Below are 12,849 nucleotides of genomic sequence, written 5' to 3' on the forward strand. Positions count from 1 at the left end.
AACAAGAAAAAAATTTTAAAAAATACAATAGATATACAGCTTGCAATTGTCACCTGTCTGGTTAACAGCCACCCTCAGACTAAACAAAAACGACAAAAACCCAAAGCCTTGGTAACCTGAGGCTTATAACTACTAAGCCCCTCCCCCAGACCAACCAAAGGCTAATTAACTCAATTATCTTCTATTTCACACAATCTGAAACTCTACTGCCAGTTCTCACAATAAACATGTATACCTCATTATAGGATTCACCATTTCCCGGTTAAATAACTTAAATAAAGCCCAAAACTTTACCACAAGATGAGTAATTAGGTTACATAACCCTTGACCCAGTTAAAGATGGTATCCGCCACCATCTGCACACCTGTGCAGGTTGCTGCTGTCTCGATATGAGACAGCTCGATGCAGCAGCTCTGTTTCAGACCCAGTGACTGTGGAGGAGAGAAACGTCAGATTATCATGACACTTTGGCAAAACACTTATTGGAAAGATGAATATGAATAAATTGACCTGAGATAATTAAACTGTGACATAGTGTGTTTCTTTTTTTCTTACCTATTACTGCTGGGGATGAGTGTAAAATTGTGACTGTTGATTTATTGTGATGCGTGCACTCACCACAATAACAGAGGGGAATAATGTGTGTGGATGACCCTTTGAGTGTTTTACTGAGTGTGCCATGTGCCGTCTGTGATCAGTGGTGGGCCTTCGTCACAGAGTGGATATAGGACCGCCAGAAATTGAGGCCGAACAAATATGAGGGACAAGGAAATGACAGATGAACTAAATTAGTATTTTGCATCACTGTGGAAGACACTAGCAGTATGCCAGATGTTGAAGGATGCGAGGAAAGAGAAGTGAGTGCAGTTATTATTACAAGGGAGAAGGTGCTCAAAAAATCTGAAAGACTTCAGGATGCATAAGTCAACTGGACCAGATGTACCACACCCTAGGGTTCTGAAAGAGGTAATGTTAGAGATTGTGGAGGCATTAGCAGTGATCTTTCAAAATAATTGGACTCCAGCATGGTGAATTGTTAAGGATGACATTATTGAGTACTTGGTGACACAGGGCAACATAGGACAAAGTCAGCATTGTTTGCTTAAGGGAAAATTGAAGGGCACTAGCTTCCCCAGCATTCAGGACATTTTCCAAAGGTAACGTCATCAAAAGGTGGCACCCATCATTAAGGACTCCGGTCACCCAGGATATGCCCTCTTTGCATTGCTACCATCACGGAGAAGATACAGGAGCCGAAAAACACAGACTTTTCAGAAACAGCTTCTCCCACTCTACCATCAGATTTCTGAATGAATCATGAAGCCATTTACCTTCCTTTTTGGACTACCTACAGTGCCTATGACAAGGATTTACTCCTTCACCTTGGAAGTTTTCATGTTTTATTCTTTTACAACATTGAATCACAGTGGATATAATTTGGCTTTTTTTACATTGATCAACAGAAAAAGACTCTTTCATGTCAAAGTGAAAACATCGCTACAAAGTGATCTAAATTAATTACAAATATCAAACACAAAATAACTAATTGCATCAGTATTCATCCCCTTTAATGTGATACATCAGATCATCACTGGTGGGACCAATTGACTTTAGAAGTCACATAATTTGTTAAATGGAGATCAGTTTTTGGAGACCTGTGTGCAGTCAAGGTGTTTCAATTGATTGTCGTAAAAAGATACCTGTAGCTGAAAAGTCATGGTAAAAAACTACACCATGAAGACAAAAGAACACTCCAAGCAACTCTATGAAAAGGTTATTGAAAAGCTTCAGTGGCTGAGATGGGAGAGATGGTGCATACAACAACTGTTGTCTGGGTGCTTCACCACTCACAGCTTAATGGGAGAGTAGCAAAGAGAAAGCCACTGTTTAAAAAAAAACTCACAGGAAATTTCGGCTAGAGTTTGCCAGAAGGCATCTAGGAGACTCTGAAGTCAGCTGAAAGAAGATTCTATGATCTGATGAAACCAAAATTGAGCTTTTTGGCCATCAGACTAAACACTATGTTTTGCGTAAGCCAAAAACTACACATTATCAAAAACACACTATCCTTACTCTGAAGCATGGTGGTGGCTGCTTCATGCTGTGGGGATGTTTTACTGCAGCAGGCCCTGGAAGGTTTGTGAAGGTAGAGAGTAAAATGAATGCAGCAAAATACAGGGAAATCCTGGAGGAAAACCTGATGCAGTCTGCAAGAGAACTGTGACTTGGGAGAAGATTTGTTTTCCAGCAAGGCAATAACCCCAAGCATAAAGCCAAAGCTACACAAGAATGGCTTAAAAAGAACAAAGTTCATGTCCTGGAGTGGCTGGACTTGAAAAGGGCTGTTCACTCATGGTCCCCATGCAATCTGACAGAGCTTGAGTAGTTTTGTAAAGAAGTATGGGGGAAATTTGCAGTTACAAGGGTGTTTCAGGGACTTGAGGACGTGAGTTACAGGGAAAGTTTGAATAGGTCAGGACTTTATTCTCTGGAGCTCTGGAGAATGAGGGGAGATTTAGTAGATGTATACAAAATTATGTGGGATTCCAAAAGGCTAAATGCAAGCAGGCTTTTCCACTGATGTTGGGTGAGACTGCAATTAGAGGTTATGGGTTAACATAGAACACAGAAACTTACAGCACATTGCAGGCCCTTCAGCCCACAGTATTGTGCCGACCATGTAACCTACTCTAGAGACTGCCTAGAATTTCCCTACCGCACAGCCCTCTATTTTTCAAAGCTCCACGTACCTATCTAAGAGGCTCTTAAAAGACCCTATTGTATCTGATTCCTCCACCGCCGCCAGCAGTGCATTCCACACCCCCCCACTCTCTGGTGGAAAAACTTACCCCTGACATCCCCTTGGTACCTATTTCAAAGCATCTTAAAACTATGCCCTTTCGTGTTAGCCATTTCAGCCCTGGGAAAAAGTCTCTGGCTATCCATACGATCGGTGCCTCTCATCATCTTATACAACTCTATCAAGTCACCTCTCATCCTCCATTGCTCCAAGGAAAAAAGGGCAAGTTCACTCAATCTATTTTCATAAGATATGCTCTCCAATCCAGGCGACATCTCGTCTGCACTGTCTCTATAGTATCCACATCCTTCCTGTAGTGAGGTGACCAGAACTGAACACAGTACTCCAAGTATGCCTTCTTTCTCCCTAGGCCTCCCATCCCATGATCCTCTCCCTTCTCCAGCCTTGTATCCCTTTTGCCAGTCAACTTTTCCAGCTCTTAGCTCCATCCCTCCCCCTCCTGTCTTCAACTATCATTTCGGATCTCCCCCTCCCCCTCCCACTTTCAAATCTCTTACTGTCTCTTCTTTCAGTTAGTCCTGACGAAGGGTCTCGGCCTGAAACATCGACTGTACTTCTTCCTATAGATGCTGCGCTGCGTTCACCAGCATTTTTTGTGTATGTTGCTTAAATTTCCAGCATCTGCAGATTTCCTGGTATTTGGGATCTACAAAGCAAGGTCTCCTTGAATCCCATGCCTCCTTACTTTCTGAAGGAGTTTTGCATGGGGAACCTTATCAAATGCCTTACTGAAATCCATATACACTACATCTGCTGCTCTGCCTTTATCAATGTGCCTTGTTACATCCTCAGAGAATTAAATCAGACTCGTAAGGCACAACCTGCCCTTGACAAAGCCATGCTGACTATCCCTAATCAGATTATGTCTCTCCAAATGCTCATAAATCCTGCCTCTCAGGATCTTCTCCAACAATTTGCCCACCACTGAAGTCAGACTCGCTGGTCTATAATTTCATGGGTTATCTCTACTCCCTTTCGTGAACAAGGGAATAACATTTGCAAATCTCCAATCGTCTGGTAATTATCCCGTCCCTTTTGATGATGCAAAGGTCATCGCAAGAGGCTCAGCAATCTAAAGAGTGGAAGGTTAAATGTTTAAGGAGAACCTGAGGGGGAGCCACTTCACTCAGAAAGTAGTGAGAGTGTGGAACTAGCTGTTGGTGCAAGTAGTTAATGCGGGTTCAATAGCAACACAAGAGAAATTTGGATAGGTATGTGAGAGGAGTGCTGTCGTCTGGGTATGGGGTAACGGGTATTTGGCAGATTAATAGTTCAGCACAGAGTAGATGAACAAAAGGCCTGTTTCTGTGCTGTACAGCTCTATGACTCAGGAATTTCTAGTAGCTCTTGGCTATTACTGACAGGCTACTTAATATTTTATCTTCTGTTTCTCCAACAGTGATAAAACTGTGAAGAAACTGCCGTCGCCACAGCCTTCAGGTCCGTCTGCAGGAGCAAAGGTTACAAAGGCTGGTGCAGAGGGTGCGAAACCTGCCGAGAACAGAGAGGGAAGGAAGAAGGAGCGGGTGCCCCGCACACCTCCCCGGAGGTCTGGCAGCCAGTTACTTTTTGATAAGCTCTTTGCTTTGGCCAAAGCTATAATCTGTGGCACATCATTTTCTCCAACACTGACAGAACGTCCTCAGCACATCACTGCTGAGAGAAATAGTTAATTTGTTACAGCATTATTGATACTGGCTTCTTAAATTCCAGATTCCCCACAATCTCAGTGGAGATTCAGTATCACATCTCCCTGCCAGTAGTCAAGAGCTAGAGACACCAGTTCAGTAATTTCATTGTTTACTCCTATACTGCTTAAGCTCTTTCACTAGAGTTGAAAGTTCAAAGTAATTTTATGTAACCATATACAGCTCTGAGATTAATTTTCTTGCAAACGTTCACAGTAAGTACAAAGGAACACAATAGGATCAATGAAAGAGCAGACAGAACAAGACAGACAAACAATCATTGTGCAAGATGGTTTCAAGTTCAAGTCTAATTATCATTTAACCAGACATGAATACAACCAAACAAAACAACATCCCTCTGGGAGCAAGGTGCAAAACACAGTCCCTTAAACACAGGTTTATGGTCAGAGATAAAGATTAAAAGCAGATTAAGGAGCAAGTTGATAGGCACCTTGATTAGCATGGACCTGTGACTGTTACCATGTTCTCTGTGTATCTGTCCTATTTTGCTATCTTCTCAATTCTCAAATTGTTACTCCTATGACTGTCCACAGCTATCCTCACTTTCAGCACAACGGTCCGCTCTGTACTAGCCTTCTATCTTCAATGTGATGAATGTACTTCCTTATTTTGCCTGTTTTCTGGAAGGTTCTTATACCTAAAGCTCCTTCATATCCTCTATATCTTGCTTTCCTTCAGATTAAAATTTATTGCTATTATTGGCAGATGAATGAGAGAAGAAAATGAGTGGCAGATGGTGCACCCATCTTTGTGGCTCTCGTTGTCTGCCTTCACGTCTTATTCACCAGCTCCACTCCCCTCCCTTTCCCTGCCCCACCATGTCTGTCATCTTCCACACCCCCTCAGTCCACTGATCACCTCGGACTCCTTTCTCACCATTCCCCTTCATGCCATCTCACCTCTCTACTCTGAGTCCTGATTCAGAGTTGAAACTCGAAACATTGACAATTCCCACAGAAACGACACAAGCTGCAGTGTTTCTGCAGCAGATTTATCACTCCAGATTCCAACGTCTGCAAGTCACTTGCTTCTCTGCTTGACACTTGGGGAAGAAATGACTGACTGACTACTTTGTCTATGGCTCTCATAATTTTATAAACTTATATCAGGTCTCCTCTTGGCCTCCAGAGAAAGTGTGTCTGACGTCTGCTAATAGCTTATACTCCCTATCCAGGCAACCTGGTGAACCTCTAATGCACTTTTTCTAAAGCCTCCACATCTTATCTGTAATGGGGTGACCAGAACTGCACACAATTTGAATGTTCTCATTATCCCTCTCTGTTCCGTTTGCTTGTGTAACGCATTGTAAGATTTCACTGCTAATGTAATGGCCTCTTTGTAGCGTTTCACTGCTAAGGTAATTGTTTCTCTGTAACAGCAATGTTTGGGTTATGACTAGAGATAACGGGGCTTTGAAATGGGTGCTATCCAATGAGAGGGATGTTACTATTTCTTGTGGGTCTGGGAGCAGGGATTTCGCGGTCTTTTGTCAGGGAGAGATGAAGAGAGAAGAATCGAATGGAGAGAATTGGTAGACCGCCGGATGGAGTGGACTTGGAGCGAGGGTCCGAGGGTCGGCTACGTTCAGAGGAGGTCGACGGGGAACAAATGAATGGAACCGTGAGCTCCTGTGTTGTGCATTTGTCTTCAGAGTAGTCAGGAGGTCAAAGAATACTGCAAGTTGTGCATTTGAGGCGTACAGTAGAAGACACTGCCTACGCGGCCACTCCTTTATCCCACATGCAGAGTGTGGAGCCCCTGGACCTGGTGTGTATGGATTTCCTGTCAATAGAACCCGATGCCAGCAACACGGCGAATGTCTTAGTCATCACAAACCACTACACCAGATATGCACAGGCTTTTCCTGCCAAGGACCAAAAGGCATCTACAGTGGCAAAGGTGTTATGGAAGAAGTATTTCATTTATTATGGCCTTCCCAGGCGGATACATAGTGGTCAGGGACAGGATTTCGAGAGCAGACTCATCCATGAGTTACTGGGCATGTTTGGAGTCTAGAAGTCAAGGACCACGCCCTATCATCTGCAGGGTGATACCCAGCCCAAGAGGTTAACTCGGACCTTGCTAGACATGCTTGGTACCTTGGACTTGTATGAAGTTGCTATAAAATTAATTATTGGGGCCAAACTGGACAGAGAGGAAGGCTATCAAAGTTTGCAGCTGGAAAAATGACAGATGGTATTTCATGCAGTGAAGTGTGAGGTGATGCACTTTGGTAGGACAAAATGGAGTAGGACTTGCACAGTGAACAGTAGGGCACTGGGTGTGCGGAAGAGTAGAGGAATCTGCGAATACAGATCCATAATTCCTTAAAAATGGTGTAACAGGTAGAAAAGGTCGGTCATAAAGAGAGCTTTTGGCACATTGGTCTTCATAACGGCGGAGACCTCAAGGTGCCCCAGACGCTTCCCCGGAGCGACCACCGTAAAGCCCCATTTGTGGCCATCCACAGCTGCCAGAAGTGAGGCCTCCGCCGCCGACCTCAGAAATCGAGCCCGAGGTTCGGCTGGAGCGGAGGCTTCCGCAACTGTGACTCAGCTTACAGACTTGTTTCAGCCAGGAGCCCGGCCCTCCAGGGTTCAGTGTCGGCTTCAGGGCCCGACCCAATCAACAGCCCAGGCCCCCGGCAGCTGGAAATGGCAGCGGAGCCTCCCCCGTCACTCGGCCCGACCAGGAGTGCCCGACGATGCGACTCGCCAATCGATCCCTGCGGGACGCGTCCACCAACCTCAAAGAGCTGACAACAACACACTGCATCGATGGAAAACTGGAAAGATGCACTATTTACTGAGAAAGCGTGGGAAAAGAGCTGGGCTGCTGGTCAGATTGAAGCTGAGGGGCTTCAGGGTCCCTATGCCCACTATCCTACTAGCTAATGTGCAAGCCATAGAGAACAAGGTGGATGATCTTAAAGGGACACTCACCTACTGCAGGGAGATGCAGAACTGCTGTGTATTCTGTTTCACCGAGACCTGGCTCTCCCCTGCCACCCCCAACTGTGCCATCCGACTGGAGGGATTTTCGATCCATCGGATGGACTGCACGGCATCTTCGGGCAAGACGAGGGGAGGCGGTGTCTGCCTACTGATCAACACTGCGTGGTGCTCGGACAGAGTGGCACTGACAAGCTCCTGCAGCCTGGACCTGGAACACCTGTCAGTGAAGTGTCATCCCTACTATCTGCCACGGGAATTCACCTCGGTCATACTGACAGCGGTCTACATTCCCCCCAGGCAGACGTGGAATGTGCTCTGAACATACTGTATGCCAACATCAGTGAACTTGAGACCAGATATCCGGAGGCTTTGCTCATTACAGCCGGGGACTTTAACCAGGCCAACCTCAGAAAGGCGCTGCCAAAGTTATACCAACATGTCTCCTGCCCCACTAGAGGCCCAAATATACTTGACCACTGCTACACAGCAGTCAAGGATGCCTACCATTCCGTCCCACGACCTCACTTCGGAAAATCAGACCATCAGGCCGTACTCCTCCTCCCGGCTTACAAACAGAAACTGAAGCGGGAGGTCACCGTGTCAAAAGTAGTGTCGCATTGGACGGAGGAAATGGATGAGGTCCTCCGTGACTGCTTTGAATCGGTGGACTGGTTAGTATTCAAGGACTCAGCAGCTAATCTCGATGAGTATGCCTCAGCTGTCACGGACTTTATTTGGAAATGCACAGAGGACTGTGTGTCTCGCAAGACGATCCAGGTATTCCCTAACCGGAAACCTTGGGTAAATTATGAGGTCAAGTCCCTTTTAAAGGCTAGAGCTGCAGCTTTTAGGTCCGGGGATACCAGTTGCTACACGGAATCCAGGCGTGAACTCCGGAAAGCCATTAAGGTCGTCAAGAGGCATTATCGAGCCAAGCTGGAAGCCCAGGCTAACCAGAGGGATGCCAGTAGACTATGGCAAGGTCTAAATGAGAACACTGGGTGCAAAGAAAAGGCTGGGAATATCAATAACTGTGGCACTTCTCTTCCTGAAGAACTTAACGTATTCTACGCAAGATTCGAACGGAAGAGGAGCGTCCCGCTCCCTCTGGATGAACCGGACCTGGTGGCATCGAAATTCACCGCCACCGAGGAGGACGTTAGAAGGGCCTTCCTGAAGATAAATCCAAGGAAGGTGACGGGCCCAGATGGCGTCCCAGGACGGGTTCTCCGGGCCTGTGCAAGCGAGCTCTCTGGAGTGTTTGCTGACATCTTCAACTGCTCCTTGCTTCAGTCTAAGATCCCCTTGTGTTTTAGGAAGGCAATGATAATCCCAGTGCTGAAGAAGAGCAAGGTGGCATGCCTGAATGACTATCGGCCTGTGGCTCTGACATCAATTGCTATGAAGTGCTTCGAGAGATTGGTTATGGCACACATCAACCACAGCCTACCGGTCAACCTCGACACTTTGCAATTCGCCTACCAGAGCAACGGGTCAACGGCAGGTGCCATTTCTCTGGCCCTACATTCCTCCTTAGAACACCTGGAGAATAAAGGCGCATATGTAAGGCTCCTTTTCATTGACTACAGCTCTGCCTTTAATACCATCATTCCAAGTAAACTGATTCCTAAGCTCCAGAACCTGGGCCTCAGCACTCAGATCTGCAGCTGGATCTTCAACTTCCTCACAGACAGGACCCAGGCTGTAAAGATAGGGGACAAGCTCTCCTCTACAATCACTCTGAGCACTGGTGCCCCACAAGGCTGTGTACTCAGCCCCCTGCTGTACTCACTGTACACCCATGATTGTGTAGCCAAGTTTCCATCAAACTCAATATATAAGTTTGCTGATGACACAACAATTGTAGGCCGTATCTCGGGTAATGATGAGTTTGAGTACAGAGAGGAAATTAAGTACCTGGTGGCATGGTGCAAAGACAATAACCTTTCCCTCAACATCAGCAAGAGGAAGGAATTGGTTGTTGACTTCAGAAGGAGTAGCGGACCGCACGGCCCAATTTACATCGGTGGTGCGCAAGTGGAACAGGTCAAAAGCTTTAAGTTCCTCGGGGTCAATATCACAAGTGACCTGACTTGGTCCAACCAAGCAGAGTCCACTGCCAAGAAGGCCCACCAGCGCCTTTACTTCCTGAGAAAACTAAGAAATTTGGCCTGTCCCATAAAACCCTCACTAATTTTTATAGATGCACCGTAGAAAGCATTCTTCTAGGGTGCATCACAACCTGGTATGGAAGTTGTCCTGTCAAGACCGAAAGAAACTGCAGAAGATAGTGAACCCGGCGCAGCACATACACAAACCAATCTTCTGTCCTTGGGCTCACTTTACACCACACGCTATCGGAGCAGTGCTGCTAGGATAATCAAGGACACGACCCACCCAGCCAACACACTTTTCGTCCCTCTTCCCTCCGGGAGAAGGCTCAGGAGCTTGAAGACTCATACGGCCAGATTTGGGAACAGCTTCTTTCCAACTGTGATAAGACTGCTGAACGGATCCTGACCTGGATCTGGGCCGTACCCTCCAAATATCCGGACCTGCCTCTCGGTTTTTTTTTACACTACCTTACTTTCCTTTTTTCTATTTTCTATTTATGATTTATAATTTAAATTTTTAATATTTACTATCGATTTGTAATCCAGGGAGCGGGAAGAGCAGAATCAAATATAAAGTAAATCAGAATGCTGAGTACAGGAGTTGGGATGTTATGTTAAAGCTGTATAAGACTTTGGTGAGGCCTCATTTTGTAGTTTCGGTTATCTCCCTTCAGGGAAGTATATCAATAAGATTGAAAGAGTGCGGAGGAAATATCCAAGGATGTTGCTGGAACTAAAGGACCTGAAGTATAGGGAGAAGTTAGGATCTTTTTTTCCTGAAGTGTTAAAAAATAAGGGGAAATTTGATACAGGTATACAAAATTACGGGTAGATAGAGGGTAAATGAAGCAGGATTTTTTCACTGGGATTGGGTGAGACTACAACTTGAGGTCGTAGGTTAAGGATGAAAGGTGAAATATTTAAAGGAAACCGAAGGGCAACCTCTTCACTCAGAGAGTGGTGTGAGTGTGGAACAAGCTGCCAGTGGAAATGATGGATTTGGGTTCAGTTTCAACATTCAAGAGAAATTTGAATAGGTTCATGGATGGGAGGGGTGTGGAGGGCTTATGGCATGGGTGCAGGTCAATGGGACTAGGCAGAATAACAGTCTGGTATGGACTAGATGGGCCGAAGGGCCTGTTTCTGTACCTCAGTACTCTGATTTATGAACTATAAACAAGAGAGGCCACCAAAGGACAAAATGCATAATGGTTTTTATTTTTCAGTGTAGTACGTTAAAGCCCCATGCTGAGGAAATGCTTAGTTGTTCCTTTGGATTATTCTATTTAAATCTGGTCAGTCTCTCTAATATTCCTTATCTGATCACTAAGCCCTAAATTATCTTTTTTGTTAACAGGCAGACTGCAAGTGGGAGTGGTAGTGATAGTGGCAGTAGTTACAGTGGGTCAAGTTCACGTTCACCATCACATTCTCGCTCCGTGTCTCGGTCTACGTCAGCATCTGGCTCTCGATCCGCATCAGGTTCCCACCGATCCAGGTAAAGTGGGCTGTTGCTTGTCAGCAGTGTGGATTCTCTAGTGCAAAATGCATTTCAGCTAATTAGTCATCCTGATGCTATGCTCATAATGTGCAGTCGTTCTCTGAGAGGTCAGTGCACAGCAACACTAGTTTAGGCTAATGTAGTCGTGTCCCTTAGAGGTCAAGGGCCTCAGAATCTTAAACTAGAAAAGAGGAAAATACCAAAATTCTGATTCTGGATCACTAATGTTTAAAGATGAGCTTTAATTTGCACATGTATGCTGAAGCATCCAGTGAAATATGTTGTTTTTGTCAACAACCAACACAATCAGAATATGTATGTGTTGTGGGCAGCTCGTGTGTTGACATGCTTCTGGCCCAGTACGGTATGCCCACAACTTACTAGCTGTACACCTTTGGAATATGGAAGAAAACTGGAGCGCACAGTCAGGAGACAATGTGCAAACTCCTTTCAGAAAGCAGTGGGAACCCCAATCCTACAGCTGGTGCTGTAAAGCATTAGGCGACCATTGCACCCTCAGTCCATCTAGTGACCCTTGTTGTCTGCAAGTCCAGGGTAGGTTTTGGGCAGGCTTCTTATGTGAATTGACTGGCAACCCTCACTACTCGAGCAATATAGTGAGGGTAGTCACAGCACTCATAGGACCTGAGTAAAGAGCAGATATCTGAGATAAAACTAGAAACATTCAGCAAGCTTGACATGATTGTACGGAAGCAGAAACAGTTTTTGTGTTAACCTTTTCAGACTGGAATTCCTTTAATGGTTGTTAAAATTATCAATGACCTTTTTAAACAAAAATTCCGCAGCTGTTGATGTAGGATCTGAACTTGCTCCCTGCACTATTAATTAACTCAACTGTTGAGCCACCACCATGTAAAACTGCAGTAATAATACATAAATCGACAGCATTGCCAATGGAATTCGTCCAACTCAGGGCATCTGATTTGCCTCTCATGGATGAGCTCAGGAGTGTGATCTGCTTCGGGGTCAATGCAACTGAATAGCCAATGGAGGAACTCAGCAGATCAGGCAGCATCAACAGAAATGAATAAACAGTTGACATTTTGGGGTGAGACCCTTCATCAAGACTGGGAAGGAAGTGTGAAGATGCCAGAATAAGAAGGTAGAGGGAGGTGGAAAAGTACAAACTGACAGGTGATAGGTGAGAGGAGTGGTGGGTGGCTGTGGGGGGAAGAAGTGAGAAGATGGAAGGTGATCGGTGGAAAAGGTAAAGAGCTGAGGAAGGAATCTGGTAGGAGAAGACAGTGGACCATGAGAGAAAGGGAAGGCGGAGGGGCACCAGAGGGATGTGATGGGCAGGTATGGCGAAGCGAGAAGTTAAGGGGGAACTGGAATAGGGAATAGAAAAAGAGAGAGGGGGATATCTTTTCCTTGCTAAAAGAAGCTACAAGTTTGATAATAGGAATGAATTCAGAAGCTTGATGTGTCATTTGAGTTAGTCACACATTTGTACCCCAGAGTTTTATTTTGAATTTTACGTAAAAGTGCTTTAAAGAATTCATTTTGTTCCAGATCTCTCAGCGTGAGCAGTGTGTCTTCCGTGTCCAGTGCATCGTCAAGCAGTAGCTCTATCAGAAGTGCAGACTCTGAGAACATGTATGCAGATCTAGCCAGTCCCGTGTCCTCTGCAAGCTCCAGATCACAGGCTCCTCCTCAGCAGCAGAAGCAAAAGGAAAAAGGTGCGTACCAACCACCCCTTGGCATAAAAGAACTGGCACCAGTCCTAAGG

General features: G+C 45.4%; 1 protein-coding gene across 2 annotated transcripts in view; it reads left to right on the forward strand.

The window, feature by feature from the left end:
* The window catches only part of zc3h18 (zinc finger CCCH-type containing 18), a 318,015-nt gene that overhangs the window by 267,805 nt on the left and 37,361 nt on the right, over window positions 1-12,849 (forward strand). For both annotated transcript variants that reach the window (XM_063067274.1, XM_063067273.1), the window contains 3 exons: window positions 4,221-4,370; window positions 10,956-11,096; window positions 12,633-12,799. In XM_063067274.1, the coding sequence (XP_062923344.1) occupies window positions 4,221-4,370; window positions 10,956-11,096; window positions 12,633-12,799 (458 nt within the window). The remainder of the gene's footprint in view (window positions 1-4,220; window positions 4,371-10,955; window positions 11,097-12,632; window positions 12,800-12,849) is intronic.

Source organism: Mobula hypostoma, chromosome 14 (assembly GCF_963921235.1).
Source record: "Mobula hypostoma chromosome 14, sMobHyp1.1, whole genome shotgun sequence".
NCBI classification, from domain to species: domain Eukaryota; kingdom Metazoa; phylum Chordata; class Chondrichthyes; order Myliobatiformes; family Myliobatidae; genus Mobula; species Mobula hypostoma.